This window comes from Myotis daubentonii, chromosome 3 (genome assembly GCF_963259705.1).
Source record: "Myotis daubentonii chromosome 3, mMyoDau2.1, whole genome shotgun sequence".
NCBI lineage: Eukaryota > Metazoa > Chordata > Mammalia > Chiroptera > Vespertilionidae > Myotis > Myotis daubentonii.
This window is the reverse complement of record NC_081842.1, coordinates 50,908,811-50,928,242: the sequence shown is the minus strand read 5'-3', so window position 1 is coordinate 50,928,242 and position 19,432 is coordinate 50,908,811. Positions and strand designations below refer to the sequence as shown.

Below are 19,432 nucleotides of genomic sequence, written 5' to 3'. Positions count from 1 at the left end.
GTTTCCTTTGCCAAATACTTTACATTGTTATCTCATGTAGGAGGGAAAATAAGCCGTGAACACAGCCCACTGCCATAATAGGTGTGGAAAGTGCAGTGTAATAATTCAGATCAAGACCCTTCACAGAGCGGGGCAGGTTACTCGTTCTACAGGGCAGCGGTCCTGAGGGAGCAAGGAGGCTGGCGTCCAGCCTGCCTTCTAGCATGGCCTCCACCAGAGCTGGCGTTCATTCCCAGGCCAGCGGCAGGCCGGGGAAAGAGTGCCCGTTCGTTTCCCTTTATCTAACCTGTTATGTGTGCCTTATGTGTGCTGGAGGCTTTAGGTAGGTTGTCTTGTTCAGGTAAATCTTCAAAACAAATCTGGGGGACTAGGTGCTATTTGGTTAATCAGTTTCATCGGTGGTAGAGAAAGGGAAGAACATATGGGAAAATTAACTAAATATCTACCATGTGCTTAGACATTTTATATCAACCCTAAAAGGGCAATTTTGTAGGGTTTTTGTTTGTTTTAAATAGATGAGGAATTGGAAGCTCAGAGAGGTTAAATAACATGTCAGGCTTACTTAAGTAGTAAATGACAAATGTAGGATTCAGAGCCAAGCCTGTCATACTCTGACTCCAATGCTCTTGCACAGATATTAGTGTCAAAATGAGAAGAGATCAAGGAAGACTTATTGGAGGAGGCATCTTTTGAATCAGTTCTGTTTCTATATATAATTTGGTCAATCGGTCATTCACATACATGAATTAACACATTTTCTAAAAGATTTAAATTCCGTTATCTCAGAGACTATGCCAAATAAAACTGACTTTGATTTATAAAACACATTACTATAATTATTGATGTTAATGTCTACTCTGCAGCTTATTGAAAACCTGGGAAGCTTTATGGTGTCTGTGTTCAGTATTTTTTGTGTCTAATAGTATGTTTATTTGGGACCACAGTACTAACAGCTTCTTGCAAGTCAGGGCAGGCCCATTCTTTCTTATAGTAAATGCGGATGGTCAGACATGTTCTGCTGCCTGTCCGAGGTCAGCTTTAACCAACGAAGCACAGAGCTGGCACTTTGCCTTGTGACCTCTGCCACTTCCCTTTAGCGCCATTCCGAATTCATGACAAGTTGGGTCATTGTCTTAGGAGAACAGTATGTATGTGCATTTTGACCTTTGCCACAAATGTGGAAATAAGACAACACTGTTAATCTGCCACTAGGGCTGTGTGACCTCCAATTAGTTATTTTTCCTCTTTGAACCTCAGTTTTATTTCACTTGTAAAATAAGGGACTTCATATATATGATTTCTGGTCATGACTGAGGGAAATGTTAAAATATTCCCCAAATTGAGGACATTAAAAACCCATAAATGGGTGACTTTGTTAGAAGAAGGTGGCCATGCCTAATTCTCAGAATGTCAGGGAAGCTTGGCAAAAATATTTACCCCTTTCAATCATAAGTCATAATTTTGTTGTTGTTGTTGTTAATCCTCACCTGAGGATATTTTTCCATTGATTTTCAGAGAGTGGAAGGGAGGGGGAGAGACAGAGAAGCATCGACGAGAGAGAGAAATATCGACTGGTTGCCTCCTGTACGCACCCCAACCAGGGCTGGGGATTGAGCCTGCAACCGAGTTATGCGCCCTTGACCAGAATCAAACCCATAACCCTCAGTCCACGGGCCAATGCACTATCCACTGAGCCAAACCGGCTAGGGCCATAGTATTTTTATAGGAAAATTTTATATTGTTTATTAACAACCACGGAAACTGCTCCCTTGTGTGGGGATTGGTGGGGTGGAGAGTCAGAATCACAGAAGGACTTTGTCAGCATGGTCCCATTCAAGAGTCATTGTTATGATAGGTACTGTTGTTGGTGTGCCACAAATTGGGGCAAAACAGCAAATGTTATTGAGCTATTCAGGTTTTTTTTTTTTTTTAAGGAATCTATATAAGTACTAATTTCACTTGGCTACTTAGTATTTATTAAGCTACCTGCCTGATTTCAAACATTACTTAGTTCTTGTGCTCTGTTGTTAGTTATCTGCATTCTGTGTTTGAGTGATGGAGGTTAGTAATTTAAAGTCAATGGAATGTGCTAAAGTTTTATTTAGTAGAATATAAAGGAGTCAGGGACAGAGTTCCTTTCTGTACTTGATATTCTAAAAATAATCAGCAAAGGGCAAAGTGGATGACCAACAACTCATTCCTTCAACTCAAGGCCCCAGTAATAGGAAGGTCTTCTTGAGTAGAAATTATGAAATAAACAGAAATCTAGGAATCAGTTACAGGAATTGAGGCAGTTTTACTTTGTGGTTTAAGTGCAGACATATGAAAATCCTTGAAAACAAGAGACCCACCCAGAGGAATAAGCTCTTTAGCCATATCTCCTTGTCTTTGCTGTAACAAGCTCAGTGGTCTGTGTGCTTTTCCCTTTTGTTGGGTAATTTACTAATAGCCAAACAGGCAGAGTCACTTGATCTTACCCTCCTGCAATGCACAAAAATCCTTGGATCAGTTCAGAGGTGCACTTGCTGGAACTGATCACAGCCAAAGTGTACAAGTGCATTTTTTCCCTCCTCTTTCTCCCTCCCAGCTCCTGGCTGTGTTTTAGTTGTATGGCAACCCATCTGCTGTAATAGCTGATGTCAGCTCATTTTCACTTAAACGTGGCCCAGGAAAGTTTTCAAGACGGGAACTTGAATTTGAATTTGCGTAACGCTGGGGAAGGCTCCAGCTTGTGTTACCAAATTATAAAACTGCGGACTAATGGGCCCTGGCAGGGTAAATGTGAATGTGGATCACAAGGGATTAGCTTCCAGAACAGTGTGGCCTTAGGGACTTGGTTTCTAACTTCTAGGAGCTTAGCAAATGAGCCTCAGCCATATTCTATTTGCTGCTAAAGTTCTCTCTGTACTTTAAAGGAATAAGAGGCATCCAAAATTACCCTAACTCCTCAATGTTAGCATTTAGGCAAACACTTGATATGGCGTTTTTGAAAGAAGGGCCAACATTTTACCTAAGTGCATGAGCAGCAATTGGGAGGGAAAAGGGAGTTCTTTAGTGTGTAGTAAGTAGAAAAATGTAACTTCTTGAATCCAGTAGAGGGCAGAAGGGAGTTTTAGTTTTTCTCACCTGTGATAATCCAACTTTGTGACAATCCAAGGCAAAATTCAGAGGCACATTTGTAAACAAATTATTCCCCAGCCGGTACTGCAGGAGTTATTCTGGTTGTAAAGACAGGATCTAGCTTGTGTGCTCAGAGCCAGTTTGATCCCATCTATGCAAAAGGATGTACAGAATGTTGAGTTATTTATGCCTAGGGGGAGATAACAGTGTTGTACCCAAATAATACCACCACTTCTAATTGATTTAGGTTTTAATCACTAACCACAGGACAGCATTTTATGATTTTTCCCCATTTCTGTTCATGGGACTCCAAATGCTAGAATGAAAGAATATTTGAAATAAAGAGGAGTAAATTATTTCATTATCAAATGTTTCTCTTTTAAAGGAACAGTACCTACATGTAACTCCATAAAATAGTGAAAATGATTCTCACAACCTATGCTGGCTTCTTAGAAGTCAATCTAATTTCTCCTCACATCGCTAAGCTGCAACTTGGGGTGGTAGCATGTGCCATTGTAAAGATGAGGAGGATACTGAAATATGGGGACAATTAAGAAATGACTCTTTGTCTTGGTGTTTACATAATTTTATATAATTTTAAATCCTGGTTGTTAATGTTTGGCTTTTGAAAACAAGGAACGTAAATCTTCCATGACGATTTGTAGTGAAGGCTGTTTTGGGTTGCGGTATTTGTTAGTGTCTTTTTTATTTTGTTTTTTTAAGTATGGTAGTGTCTTAAATCAGGTTCCTCAGGAAGCAGCCCCTGAGATGGAGTTTAGGGTATTTAGTAAGGAGCAGCCCTGGGCTCTGTGCCTGTGGAAGAGAGGGGAGGAAGCAGTATCAGGCAAAGGGAGAAGCTGGATTTCCCTGCAGGCCCAGTGTCAGCCTTAGGGGAACTCTGGATTCAGATGAATCTTCAGAGTACCCTGAACGGGGACCCTCCCATATCGATCAACTATTGGAGTACCTCCACCCCACCCCAACAGCAGGACAGGACTGTGGTTGAGGTGGCTCTTTGCAGCTGACACAGTCATTAAGGGATTACACAGACAGCACTCCCAGTAGCTGAGATAAGCCATTCTTTATTGAAGAAGGAGCTGGGTGTGTGAGAAAGAGCCCAAAAAGTCAGGTACACTGGATTTTCTTTTTGATAAATTGTTGACTCTTTAACATTGGATAACGTATTGAAGTAAGAGCTTGCTATATATTTCAATCTGTGTGGAAAGAAATGGTACTAAATAAAACACTTTTTCATGGTTAATTTTTGAAAAATAGGATTTTTTTTTATAAATGCGTGTTACATTCTGAAATACAGTGCTAGCATAAATACATATAAATGGTTTATTTATTTGCATTGGGGTTGTCCTATGAATAACAAATGATGTTGATTAAAGGTAATTTCAGTGAATAATGGAATGAGTTTGTAGTAGTTCTTTGCAATCTGTGGGGAAAGTTGTTAAATAAATCACAGAGAGTGATGCTGGTAGTCTGTCCCTTAATAAAGCACAAGTAAAGGTATTATAACAGACAGGGGGCAGGGAGGGGACATTTGCATGTTGTTGGTAGAACCTTATGTCTAGCCTTTATCGAAGCACTTCAGGTTTACACCCTGTTAATCCCATCTAGCCATTTGTTGTTCAGTCAGAGCTTCAGTTGTGTGCCTACTGGATGCAGACCCTGTGCCTGCTTAATACATATTGGAGACACGGTTCTCTTTCTTAAATAGCTCAGAATATCATAAAAAAAGTCACATCTGTTACATTACCACCAATCTCATCAGAAAAGTATACTATTTGGAAAGATGTTAAGTTCATGATGCGATGAGTTTTCTAAAAATTAATATTTTTATGGAAAGCTTTTTTTATGTCAATAAGTACTTAAGTCATTTTCATGAAGACAGGCTAATTGTGGTCATTTTAAATGAAAATGGCTATCAAATAACTGTCTGAATATCTATAGTTTGTCAATTGTTTTTAAAGTAAAAATGGTGTTCCTTGAGCAAAGCAGCCAATTTAGGCCACAACTCAGAGTCATATGAGTGCTTTTCTTTTACTTTTTAAAATTATTTACGGATTGATTTGAGAGAGAGAGAGAGAGAGAGAGAGAGAGAGAGAGAAACATTGACTTGTTGTTCCACTTATTAATGCATTCATTGGTTGATTCTTATATGTGCCCTGACTGGGGATAGAACTGGAAACCTTGATGTATTGGGACAATGCTCTAACCAGCTGAGCTACCCAGCCAGGGCACATGAGCACTTTCCTTAAAGACAGCTTTTGTGTTTCAGCATAAAGAGAAAGTGCTTTACAGTTACTTCCCATTTCCTCACACAGGGTATCTGGATAAAAGAAAGGTAGCTCAAGAGTTGGCATTTAACAAAACTAATCTTTTTGTTTCCATTGAGGATTTTCTTAAGTGCAACTCGATTTTTTATTTATTTTTTAATGCTAGTGCATGCCAATGGCACAGAATCCAGTGATTGCTCATGCAGTCGGGTGCCATTGTCTTGACTAGTACTAAGCAGCTTTGCCCTCCAATTACTTTTATACCATCAGTTCAAGTGTGACCACAGTGAAAAAGACAATGTCTTAGCACAATGAAAAGAATTGTGGCCTATCCTAACCGGTTTGGCTCAGTGGATAGAGCGTCAGCCTGCGGACTCAAGGGTCCCAGGTTCGATTCCGGTCAAGGGCATGTACCTTGGTTGCAGGCACATCCCCAGTGCAGGAGGTAGCTGATCGATATTTCTCTCTCATCGATGTTTCTAACTCTCTATCCCTCTCCCTCCCTCTCTGTAAAAAAATCAATAAAATATATTTTTTAAAAAAAGAATTGTGACCTCCCAGCCCTCTGAAAGTGTCCCACTTCCAGTGTCCACAGCCCACAGAGTCCTTCGCTGGTGTAGAGAACTCTTTTAAGCAGGGAGAGCCTGGGGGAGGAGACTGCTTTGGCAAGAGACCGGAGAGCCTGGCTTTGTTTGATGGCAACAGAGATGGAGAACCGGGAAGGAAGAGTTGAAGCTTACTGAGGTTTTCAGCCTGGTCACTGAGTGTGGCAATACCATTAGTCCAAGTAATGACTGGGGGAAGAGGAGTTTATGATTGAAAGTGATACTGTTGCCACTGAGAGGGAAAAATCTATCATAATTCTCCCACTTGGAACAGAGTGGACTCAAGGTGAGTCTGTGCAGGAGCCTAAGATTTGATTTTGTACTAAGAATGAGCAGTGGTTTTGGAGGCTCATTCTGTATTGATGCATAAGCCTATTGTGTCTGTGCTTCCTGTAATAGTACTTTCTCTTCCTGTTTCTAGGAATGGTGCAGAAGCTGGACCAAAAACTTCCAGTGGCCAATGAGTACCTGCTGCTCTCTGGGGGAGTCCGGGAAGGCGTGGTGGACCTAGACTTGGATGAGCTTAATATCTATGCCCGGGGGACTGACTACGATATGGACTTTACCCTTCTGGTGCCAGCCCTTAAGCTGCATGACCGTAATCAGCCAGTGACACTCGATATGCGCCACTCAGCCTTGTGCCACTCTTGGCTGAGCCTCCGGCTCTTTGATGAGGGGACGATCAGTAAATGGAAAGACTGCTGCACCATCGTGGATCACATCAACGGTGCCACCAACTACTTCTTCTCCCCAACCAAAGTGGCCGACTGGTTCTATGACTCCATCAGCATCGTCCTATCAGAGATACAGAAGAAACCCCAGCGAGGGATGCCAAAGGTGGAGAAGGTAGAAAAGAATGGGACCATCATCTCCATCATCCTGGGTGTGGGGAGCAGTCGCATGTTGTACGATATTGTCCCGGTGGTGTCTTTCAAAGGCTGGCCTGCAGTGGCCCAGAGCTGGCTCATGGAGAACCACTTTTGGGATGGGAAGATCACCGAGGAAGAGGTCATCAGTGGGTTTTACTTGGTGCCTGCTTGCTCCTACAAGGGTAAGAAGGACAATGAGTGGCGGCTGTCCTTTGCCAGGAGCGAGGTGCAGCTGAAGAAGTGCATCTCCAGCAGCCTCATGCAGGCCTACCAGGCCTGCAAAGCCATCATCATTAAACTCCTGTCCCGGCCCAAGGCCATTAGCCCCTATCACCTGCGGAGCATGATGCTCTGGGCCTGCGACAGACTTCCCGCCAACTACTTGGCTCAAGAAGACTATGCAGCCCACTTTTTACTGGGCCTCATCGATGACCTGCAGCACTGTCTGGTCAACAAGATGTGTCCCAACTACTTCATCCCTCAGTGCAACATGCTGGAGCACCTGTCGGAGGAGACGGTCATGCTCCAGGCGCGCAAGCTGTCCTCCGTCCGCTCTGACCCCGCAGAGCACTTGCGCACGGCCATCGAGCATGTCAAGGCCGCCAACCGGCTGACGCTGGAGCTGCAGAGGCGGGGGAGCACCACCAGCATCCCCTCCCCGCAGTCGGACGGAGGGGACCCCAACCAGCCTGATGACCGTTTGGCCAAAAAACTGCAGCAGCTAGTGACTGAGAACCCGGGGAAGTCCATCTCTGTCTTTATTAACCCTGATGATGTCACCAGGCCCCATTTCAGAATTGATGATAAATTTTTCTGAGCATTTTGCTGCCTTTTGGTTTTCCTGGTTCTAAAACTTGCATCATGTGTCTTGTGGTCCGTGCCGCTGTCTTTCCGTTTTCTACACATCCAGCCTAGATTGGATCTGTTAAGAACACATTGGAAGTCTCCTGTTTTGCAGGGTGGTGCAGGCTCTGAAACAGTATATTACTATTTCATACGCTGCCTCTGGTTTTGTTTACTGTTTATAGTTCTTTTCACATAGTTCATTTTTGTTTTGTTTTTTAAGGAGACCTTGAGCCATAGACTGAGATGCCCATGAATTCTCTTGCTTTTTTTCTGTTTCATACTTTGTGCAAATTTGTTAATGGGGATAGGGAAACAGACCTCATTCTGACACATAAGGATTCTATTATTTTTTGTTTTGTTTTATTTGTCTTTATTTTCTTTTCTTTTAATGAGCTATCTTCACTACAGATATTTGGGAGTCACCTGAAGGTGGGAACTACCCTGTATGCTAGCTGGATTGAATTCTTCTGACCAGTGGCCAGAGTAGTTTCCCCTTCCCACCTAGCAATGTCGACTTTGAAAGTGATAATGCTACAGATTCTGTTTTGGAGCAACTTCATTGAATGTAATGGTCCTCAAATCAGAACTTCGGATGGTTTGGAGGGAATGTTTGACAGCTTTCCAAACAGAATTAAGGTTCCCAAATGGTAGTTTTAGTGTGTGTAATTATTTGAAGTCTTATTTAAATATTATTAAAGAACATACCATTATAATTGTTATTTGCACTAATGAAATCTTTTACATTGTCAGAGTTCCAATGTGTGTGTTTCAATATAAATTGACATCTTCTGTTGAAATGCTGTCATATATTTTTTTTAAATTTAGCCCATTTCTTGCAATCAATGGAATGATTCTTTACATTTGTTTAGTCCTTTCATGATGGGCTTCTGTTTTGCCCTCTTTGATATTCCTGGTTCCTATCTTACTGAGAGAAGTTTTTAAAGCTTTATACCTGCTGAGTGACTTTATCTGAAGCTGGGTAAAATATATACTTGATAGAATAGGTGTCTTTGTATGTATTTCTTTTGGGGTTATAGAGGTTAGCTTTTTTTGTAAAGTCTCTTTGCTTCTACTGAGAGTTTTGAGGAAAACTGGCAGGAAGAATTTATAATCCCCAAATAGAAGATATCATGCCTGTTCCAAAACAGGTTTTGCTATAGAGCAGGAACCAGGACATGTCTGTGGGCACCAGCCTTGGAGTAGAGCTATCCTGTCTTCATGAACGAAGTTTCCTGCCGGGTTTAGGTGCCACATGGCATTGGCTCCGTTTTTGTATGGACTCATTGCCAACTGTGGGGTTTGAGAGGTCAGGGGGCCTGCTGATCTCTCAAAGATGACCATGATGTCTACTACTGGAAAGGTCAAGCAACATTTTGACTTTGATCTTGAATGTCCAGACCTACAGGTTTGATCGAAATCAGGCATATGCGGTCCTGGGTTTTTGCATGGGAATTAATGTAATGTTTATAAATGAAAATGAAATCCTTCAACCATCTTTAGTCAAACACGCAAAAAAAAAAAAAAATCATAATAAAAGAAACATACTGGCCTTGGAATTTTGTTGTTATTGCTGTTGTTAGTTTGTAATATGGAAACTATTTTTTAAAAATATATTTGTATTGATTTCAGAAAGGAAGGGAGAGGGAGAAAGAGATAGAAAGATCAATAATGAGAGAGAATCATTGATTGGCTGCCTCCTGCACTCCCCCTACTCAGGATCGAGCCTGCAACCTGGGCATGTGCCCTTGACCAGAATCAAACCCGGGACCCTTCAGTCCGCAGGCCACTGAGCCAAACTAGCTGGGGCTGAAAAATATTTTCTTATTAGTAATCCCAACAGTAATTTTCAGTAAAGTTGGGGCTCACTATTGTCTTTGAGGCCAGATGCTCACGTAGGGAACACCCATTGTTCTTTCTTCCCTTTCCCTATTTTTTACTACCAGTACTACCTGTCCTCCACATAATCTATGTCTTTCTTGGGAAATGACTTTATCCCCAGCTCCAGACTCTACCCTGATTGGTGTAGGCCCATTGACACAACCATTTCCCTGGCCACAGTCATTAATTAGGGGTTGGCATGGAATGTAAGCTGCTCCCATCAGGGACATGCTCAGGATCCTAGCTTGGGATGCTGGGCAGAGCATGCATGCTGGACATGGAAGAGGAAGCACCTGGCCTCTGCCACTCTGACAGCTATCCCATAATCATGGCTAGAGCCAGCCTAAGGATGAAGCTGACATTGGATGATACTACTGAGAGATTGGGCGTGGTGGGGCGTAACATGAGTCACCAGACTCTGCCCTCCTCCCTCCCAAGTCTGAGACCTCTCTCCCCACTAGACTTTCTACTTAAATGAGTCAACACTTAGTTCTTTTAGCAGTTTGAATGTGGTTCAGTTCATCAAAATTAATTTAAACGGGTGTACCAAACTATTTCAGTGTATTTAAACTATTTAAGTTATTGCGTGTGCTCTTTTTCTTTCTGGGGACATATATCAAGGGTATCCATATAGTTTATCTAAAAGCTGGTTTATACTATCTGATTTCATTAATTCCAAAGAATAGCAAAGCCTCTATAACTAATAAATATATACCTGGTGAAAGTCTGCTAAAGTTTATTATACTTTAACCATTATGCTAGACTTCCTTGGTTAAAAGAAATGGTTACAAACTGCTGAAGTAGCAAGCATATTCAAAGGCATTGGGTCCTTTAGTCAAGTATAAACTGCTATACTTGTGCTTGGAATTGGCATCTCAAATATGATTAGCAGCATTTTCAATATTTTAAGTGCTGTTTTTGCAGACAAAATTGAATTACTGATGTGTTGACCTAGCTTGAGTGATCCTCTTGGCACTTCGTTTCCCTTTGCACCTTAGTCCTAGTGAAAAACACTGCAGATTCTTGTTAAACTTCATGACAAGTCCAGAGGCTCCTGGGATCTAGTAAATTTTTTTAATCCTCACCCAAGGATATTTTCCCATTTATTTATTTATTTATTTATTTATTTTATTTTTAGAAAGAGAATGGAAGAGACAGGGAAAGAGAGAGAGAAACATATCAATTGGTTGTCTCCTGCATGTGCCCCAACCGGGGTCTGGGCCAGGAAGGAGCCTACAACCGAGGTACATGCCCTTAACTGGAATCCAACCTGGGACCCTTCAGTCCCCAGGCGACACTCTATCCACTGAGCCAAACAAGCTAGGGAGGATCTAATTTTAAAACTTTTTAAATTCCTGGTACTATAAACCTAAGACTCTTAGGCCAGGCATTGTTGAAGGTAGGTAGAACTAGGATGGAGTCTGATATCTTTCCTTGTCTGAAACTTAGAAAATCACTGAACTACTAATTTTTTCTTCTGAATCCTAGAAGATTGGTTAAAATCTCTTGTTTTAAGTACAATATAAAAGGCCTGAAGGAGTCATGATTTCAGCCTTACTTACAACTGATTTCTTTGGTTGTGGGAATTCACCAGCTGTAACTGAACAGGTTTTCAATCCTCTGATGAGTCCTCATTTTACATATTTTAAGAGTAGATTATTCTCTGCCTTTCTCATCTGAACTGGAAGATCCAAAGGTGCAAGTAAAGACTGGTTTTAGAATGATGAAGCCAGTTAGGACCAGACATTTTAAAAATAGGATTATCCCCACAATCCTATCTAATAAAAGAGAAACATGGTAATTAGCATACGTCCGCTACCCTTCCCATTGGCTAATCAGGGCGATATGCAAATTAACTGCCAGCCAAGATGGCGGCTGGCAGCCAGGCAGCTTGAACTGAACATGAGGCTTGCTTGCTTCAGTGACGGAGGAAACCAACATTCCCCGCCTGCCTTGCCGGCCTCTGAACTTGCAGTTTGAAAATAGTTACAAATATAGAAGCTAAACAAAACCCCAGAAACCTGCTTTCAGCCCGCAGGAATCTCAGAGGTGGAGTTGATACAGAGTTTCGATTATAGAACACAAACAAACCAGATACCTGCCTTCAGCAGCAGAGGCCTCAGAGCTGGAGCCAGAGATAAAGCTGGCCCAGAATAAAAAAAGAAAAAAGAAAAAAAAGGAGCAGTTGGGAGCTTCAGTCACTCACCAGCCTGAAAACAGCCATCATCCCCTTACCCAGGCTGGCCAGGCACCCCAGTGGGGACCCCCACCCTGAAGGGTGTGTGACCAGCTGCAAACAGCCATCATCCCCTCATCCAGGCTGGCCAGGCACCCCAGTGGGGACCCCCACCCTGATCCAGGACATCCTTCAGGGCAAACCAGCCGGCCCCCACCCATGCACCAGGCCTCTATCCTATATAGTAAAAGGGTAATATGCCTCCCAGCACCAGGATCAGCGGAGCTGCAAGGCCTCCCGGCACTGGGATCAGCGTGATAGGGGGCAGTGCCCAAACCCCCTGATCGCCCTGCGGCTCTGTGTGTGACAGGGGGCGGGGCCACAACCTCCCTATCTGCCCTGCTCTGTTCGTGACAGGGGAAGGCGCCCCAACCCCCTGATCAGCCCTGCTCTGTGCCTGATAGGGGGGAGCTCCCCAGCCCCCTGATCACCCTGCGGCTCTGTGTGTGACAGCCTGTGGCACCCCAACACCCTGATCGGCCCTGCTCTGTGTGTGACAGGGTGTGACACCCCAACCCCCCCCACCCCCCACAGGCCCTGCTCTGTGTGTGATGGGGTAGAGCCATAACCTCCCCATCGGCCCTGCCCTGAGTGTGAGAGGGGCGGCGCCCCAACCCCCTGATCGGCCCTGCTCTGTGGGTGATAGAGGGCGGCACCCCAACCCCCTGATTGGCCCTGCTCTGTGTGACAGGAGGCGGTGTCCCAACTCCCCTATCGGCCCTACTCTGAGCGACAGCGGGGAGCTCCCCAACCGCATGATTGACCCTGCTCTGTGCGTGACAGGGGGCAGCACCCCAACCCCCTGATTGGCCCTGCTCTGTGCATGACAGGGGGTGGCACCGCAACCTCCCCATCGATCCTTCCTTGAGTGTGACAGGGGGCGGTGCCCCAACCCCCCAATCGGTCCCACCCTGAGCGTGACTGAGGGTGGCATCACAACCTCCCAATCTGCCCTGCTCTGTGCATGACAGGGGGCGGCGCCCCAACTCCCCAATCGGCCCTGCTCTGAGCCCAACCAGGGGCTGCACCTAGGGATTGGGCCTGCCTTCTGCCACCTGGGAGCAGGCCTAAGCCAGCAGTTCGTTATCTCCCGAGGGGTCCCAGACTGTGAGAGGGCACAGGCCTGGCTGAGGGACCCCTCCTCGCCCCCCAAGTGCACAAGTTTTTGTGCACCGGGCCTCTAGTCTTACCTAATAATAGGCAAACATGTGAATTGACCATACCTTCGCTACACCCACCAGCCAATCGGATGAGTATGCAAATTAACCAAACAAAGATGGCGGCTGATTTGCATATGTAGGTGCCCAGCGGAGATCAGAGCCTGTAATCAGAGCTGAGGGGTCCCCTGCCCAGGCCTAATGCCTTGAGGAGTTAGGCGTGGGCAAGGGCGGAGACAGCAATGGTGGGGATCAGGGGCAGAGTTGGTGATCGTGGGGAGCTGGGGGTCCCCTGCCCAGGCCTAACACCTCAGTCAGAAGCGTTAGGCCTGGGCAAGGGCAGAGCCAGCAATGGCGGGGAGCAGGGGCAGAGCCGGTGATGGCGGAGAGCTTGGAGGGAGCCGGCGATGGCAGGGAGCAGGGGCAGAGCCAGCAATCATGTGGAGCAGGGGCAGAACCGGCAATCGGAGGGGTCTGGGGGTCCCCTTCCCAGGGCTAATGACTTGGCCAGAGGTGTTAGGCCTGGGCAGGGGCTGAGCTGGCAATTGGTGTGAACTACAGAGGAAACACCTTTTCTGACTGCTCATTGGCTAAGCTCCCTGTATGCCACTGGTAATATTCTTAGTAACTTGAGTAATAAGAATTCAATAAGGTGATCTAGGGTTTTTACCACACTCCTGAAGAAAAAAAGGAAGGTCCACTGCTGAAGGGCTAAGAAATGTTATATCCTGCCCTAGCTGGTTTAGCTCAGTGGGTAATGCCTCGGCCTGCCCACTGCAGGGTCTGGGTTCAATTCTGACCGAGGGCATGTACCTAGGTTGCAGGCTCCTCTCTGGCCCGGGCCCAGGTCAGGGCTCATGCAGAAGGCAACCAATCAAAGTGTTCCTCTCACTTTGATGTTTCTCTCTGTCTTTCCCTTTCTCTTCCACATTCTCTAAAAATCAATGGAAACATATCCTCAGGTGAGGATAAAAAAAGAAAGAAAAAAAGAAATGTCATATCCTATGAAAGACACATCTTGAAAATGCCTAAAGAAAGTTGTCATTTTTTCATGGTGAAGGGACTGGAGTCCGTGTTGATGAAAACACCTTGGTGGCTGTGGTGACTGGCAGTGGCTGCAACAGCGGGGTGATGGGGCTGGTGCCTTCCCCTGATCAGCCCGGTCACCTCCCACAACGGGAGGCCAGACTGTGGCTTAGGCCCGCTCCCCAAGGGGAGCAGGGAGCAGGCCTAAGCCGTCAGTAGGACATCCCTTTAGGGCTCCCAGTATGTGATAGGGGGCAGGCTGGACACCCCCTCTGCACAAATTTTTGTGCACCGGGCCTCTAGTTATCCTATATAATAAAAGACTAGGTGGCATCACACCCTCGTGCAACGTCATCACAAGATGGCCGCCTTCATGTCATTACAAGATGGCTGCCACAAGATGGCCAGCAGGGAAGGGCAGTTAGGGGCAATCGGGCTGGCAGGGGAGGGAAGTTGGGGGAGATCAGGCCAGCAGGGGAAGGCAGTTGGGGGAAAGATCAGGCCAGCAGGGGAGGGCAGCTTGGGGAGACCAGGCCTGCAGGGGAGGGCAATTGGGGATGACCAGGCCTGCAGGGGAGGGCAGTTGCGGGGATTGGGCTGGCAGGGGAGCAGTTAGGGGTGATCAGGCTGGCAGACAGAAGTGGTTAGGGGCAATCAGGGAGGCAGGCAAGTGAGCGGTTAGGAGCCAGCAATCCTGGATTGTGAGAGGGATGTTTGACTGCCAGTTTAGGCCAAATCCCTACTGGCCCAAGGGGTCCCAGATTGGAGAGGGTGGAGGCCTGGCTGAGGGACACCCCCCACCCCCACTGTGCACGAATTTCATGTACCAGGTCTCTAGTTGTACATAATTGCTTCAGAGAAAATGAGAGGCATTTTCTTACATGGCTAATTTTATTTTCGACACCCCCCACCCCCATTGTGCACTAATTTCATGTACCAGGTCTCTAGTTGTACATAATTGCTTCAGAGAAAATGAGAGGCATTTTCTTACATGGCTAATTTTATTTTCAGGCTGAGACATGGGGAAGCAGGGCAACAGGCAGCTTCTAGAGCTAGTTGAAGGATCCTTCGTGATTTCTGCACCACCCTTTACACATACACTTGCTTTCACATCACTGACTAGAAGTTGCTTTGCAAGGGTGGGGAACATTTGGCCCGTGGGCCATAGAAGGCCCATGAAATCACTTGGTCTGGCCCTGCCAAGGCATTTAGGGTGAGTTGATTAAATGTTTGACCAAATAGAACAGGCCAGTTTTCAAGTTGATCATTTTGTATGGCCCTCGAATGATGTTATAAATATCCAAATGGTCCTTGGCAGAAGAAAGGTTCCCCACCCCTGCTTCAGAGTGACTAACACTTCCTGGGAGGATTCCGTGCATTGGCTGGTTACAGCTAAGTGCTGATTATGTGGATCAGATCATTACCTTGCTGAGGAAAATTTCCTGACAAGATCAGCCATGGGTGGGATGCTGGGAAGGAAAAGGAAGCTTGTGCTTGGCAGCAGCTGCTGAACTCTGAGGTCAGGCAGCTTCCTGCTGCTCGAGAGTTCAGCCTGGTCCTCAGGGAAATACCTGCACTTTGTTCTGCAAAGCTCTCTGCAGAACCACTTCCTTGGAGCCGTCCAAGGCTGCTGGTGGGGCTGTCTCATTTCCAGCTGGTCATTCATAGGGGTCCGGGAAAGATTTTTATTACACACTCCCCATATGCTGACCTGGAGGGTAAAACTTTTTGCCATTAAATGGAGCGTTAACTACTACTTAGGCTAAAGGAAGGATGGGCATCACTTCCTGTTACTGTTACTTTGTTAATATCAGGTAAAAACACATTTTTAACTGATTGGATTGATGTAATTAATGCTCCTCTCTGAGGAAAATAGCCAATTTAAAAAAATGTACCTCTTATGCTGTAATGTCCTTAGTAGGTAAACAAAGAATATATGCTCCAAACATTGTTTAGAATAAATATTCGCCAGTGGAGGATTATTGGCAACTTGTCTAAAATTCTACTTTTATTAATTAGCTGGAAAATAATATTTTTTACTTTTTAAGAAAACATGCATTGTATATGGTAGAAATCAAGCTGTAATAATTTACAATAATTGTGTCTCTCTGCTTTATAGTGATATCCTATTAGCAGTTCATTCAAAAGCATCATGTTTCAAAGACCATTTGCTCCATGGCACTGAATTTTATACTAATGTCGTTTGATCCTGGTTTTCTACGTTTAGATGGCAGTTTTCAATCTACAACTGGGTCCAGAATTTCATTCATCAGCCATCAGAGAGCACATTTGCCTGGGTCTATGTAGTTAAGAATAATATAGAAATTTCAAAAAGTCAAATGTCAATCCCCCATGTAAAAGCACTGTTGTTCAAAGATATTTCCAGATATATTGAGCCTTATTTTGAAATGGCAGTTGAGATGAGAATGTTTGAATTTCTAGACCACTTTTCATTTATTTTCAGGATAAACAGACTCTTCATGTGACTTGGGTAGAGACAGGCATTGAAATGTTGCATCTGCTGTCTTCTGTTCCACCAATTCATCATGGAAGCTAAAGGGGCTAGATGTGGGTAGAGGCTAAAACTTTGACTTGACATCCTTACCCGTGAAATGCAGAGCTGAGGTAGCTGCTCACTTCCTTTCTGACTTTCCCAATCTAGGATTGCTGCTTCTGCCAAATAATCTCAACTTTAGATTTATACATTTATCTATTTACATACCTGAAATTAATTAATGACAATTTATGACTTGAAAATGGGATTTGCAGACTCAGACGGAGGTGGATAGAAATGGCAGGGAGTGCTCAGCTGGGTGAATGAATGAGAGGATGTTGCTTTTGCTTATTCTCCTCCCCCTCCTCCTCTCACTCCAGGGTGGCATTACTGTTCTAAGAGCTCCCCAAGGCCAGTCTCATGGTCATAGGTACAGATCTCTCTGTGCCCTCTGCACAGCTGCCTTTGTCACATTTCATAAAGCTGTGGCTTACAAAAGGATTTTACTGGAAAATGGAAGTTGTTTTTTTCCTCAGGTCACTAAGTATAGCCTGAGCATTGACCTTACTGAGCTCACACATCAGTTTTGTTCAGTATTTTTTAATACAAAAATTTTGAGAGAAACAAAGCCATTCAGGGATTTGCATGACAAGAAGGTAAGGCTATGTTGAGTATATAATCTGCTTAAATGTGGTCTCTACCTACCAGGTGCACCTCGTGGTGGAAACCTTTGGGGCCAGGTCTCCCATCATAGTCCTATGACTCTGACAAGTCACAGCAGGACTCCAGCCAGCCAGATCCTTCCTGGCCATCTTATTGACCTTCCAGTCTTCTTGATTTTTTTTTTTTTAATGCTGATAGTGTGGAGTAGAGTCAAAGCAAAGTATAATACAGAATAGGACAGAGGAACATAGTCCAAGAATGGTTTTCTCATCTTCACTATGAAGGCCCTAACCTAGAAGACCCCTGAACATTGGCATTGACTGTCTGCTGATTTTCTATTCGCTTATGTCCGGACTCAATTCTCTATATTGCTTTAACAACAGCTTTGTAGGACATTGAAAGGCACCAAGTCATTACATGAAGTTCCCTGTTTAAAAAAATCCTGCAGTCTTTTGATAAACACAAAACCTCATGCTTCAACCTCTGCTAGAAAAATTCTCTTAGACGCCCCTTTTTCATGTTCCTATTATTAGAGAATCACTGTCTTTTAAGTGTTCCTACCAGCCAGCAAAAAATATTTTGACATGCTTTCTAAGGTTTGTCTTAGGAAGATTATAGGTACCAGGGTTTGTTTTAAACATAAATTTACAGACTATGTCAAACTATACATTCTCCTAAAACACTGTTTTGCAATAACATTCTTCCCATTAAGAATCATTTATCTACATGGAAGGACAAGTGGATATTAAAGGACTTCTCTAATATTTCTTTGGCCTAAATTGATTTTATACAAGTACCTGTCTCACTGGAAAGAGTGACTCACGTTGAAATGTCTTTATACTAGTAGCTAGTTGATCCATAGATTTTGTTCAAGTCTTGAATCTCCATAGTGGAGAGGGGCCTCATGGAGTTTTAGCTAAGTGAAATGGAGGTGAATGTGTGTGCGGGGGATGGGGTGGGGTGGGGGCACCAACCCTAGATGCTCAGATGTATATGAGTTCTGACTACACACACATATGAGCATAGTATGTTATTAGGTTAGTTCAACAAAATAGGAATCTTTGACCTGCACTTGTCTTCCAGGGCACTTAATGAATGAATGCAGCTTCAGTTAATGACCTACCACTATCTAGCCTTGTGACTTGATTCTAGTTACCTTTGCTTTCTACTTCAGTTTTCTGAAGAGGTTGGATTTTCATTTTCCCTTTAGGGAATACCATAGAGTTATGGCCATTGGGCTCCAGATGATGGAGCATCTCTATTTTTATCCACTTTACATGTTAGAATCTCCCATAATAAGTTATTTAAAGAAAATGTGTCCTTGTCTTAAGTACCACAAAACATGTGATGATATCTGAAGGTCCTTAGATTTCTGAAGGGTCAGTAGTTCTAGATAGCAAGTGTTTAAAACAATGTGTTGTGGGGTGAGAGAAGAGTGGAAAACATTCCAATACTCAGTTATATTCATTCAACAGATGTTTACTGAGCACCCAGATGAAAGAGGACTGTTTTCCAGCCTGGTGAAGTTTTTAGTGAAATGGGAGTGAATGTTGAGGGAGAACATCAGGCCTAGATTTTCAGATATAAAAAAACGAGTCACATGGAAATTTCATAATTAAGATAAAAACAAATATTGATAACTGTTTTCACATATGTCAGCCCATGCTGGCACAGTAAAATGGGGTTTCTCTACCTTGGTATTATTGACATTCTGAGCCAGATGAGTCTTTGTCGTGGACAGCTGCCCTGTGCATTGTGGGATCTTTAGCAGCTTCCCTGGAGGCCTGCAGCATCCTGTATCTCCCACTGTGACAAACATGATGTGTTCAGACATTGCCAAATGTCCCCTGGGGAGCAAAATTGCCTGTAGTTGAGAACCACTGCAGTGAATAATGCTACTTAACCTTTTATTTCCTGGGGGTAGAGACAATTTTAGGTTCATTTCTGTGACTAGCCAAAAGTAAGTAAACACCTAGGATTTGTTGGTTGAATTAAATTTGTAGCAGCAGAGTGCGGATGAGTCTTTCCAGAGTTCTCCATCCATCACTTTCATCTTTTTTTTTTTTAATTAAATCTTTATTGCTCAGATTATTACATTTGTTCCTTCCCCCCCCCCCATAACTCCCCTCCTCCCAATTCCCGCCCCACCCTCCGCCCTCACTCCCCACCCACTGTCCTCATCCATAGGTGCACGATTTTTGTCCAGTCTCTTCCCACATCTCCCACACCCCTTTCCCCCCCAAGAATAGTCAG

General features: G+C 44.2%; 1 protein-coding gene across 9 annotated transcripts in view; it reads left to right on the top strand.

Annotated features, from left to right (window-relative positions):
* MB21D2 (Mab-21 domain containing 2) overlaps positions 1-9,281 on the top strand; it is a 121,605-nt gene extending 112,324 nt beyond the window's left edge. For all 9 annotated transcript variants that reach the window (XM_059687395.1, XM_059687398.1, XM_059687399.1 and 6 more), the window contains one exon: positions 6,432-9,281. In XM_059687395.1, coding sequence (XP_059543378.1) covers positions 6,432-7,696 — 1,265 coding nt within the window. In that variant the 3' untranslated portion in view covers positions 7,697-9,281. The remainder of the gene's footprint in view (positions 1-6,431) is intronic.
* The last annotated feature ends 10,151 nt before the right edge of the window (positions 9,282-19,432 follow it).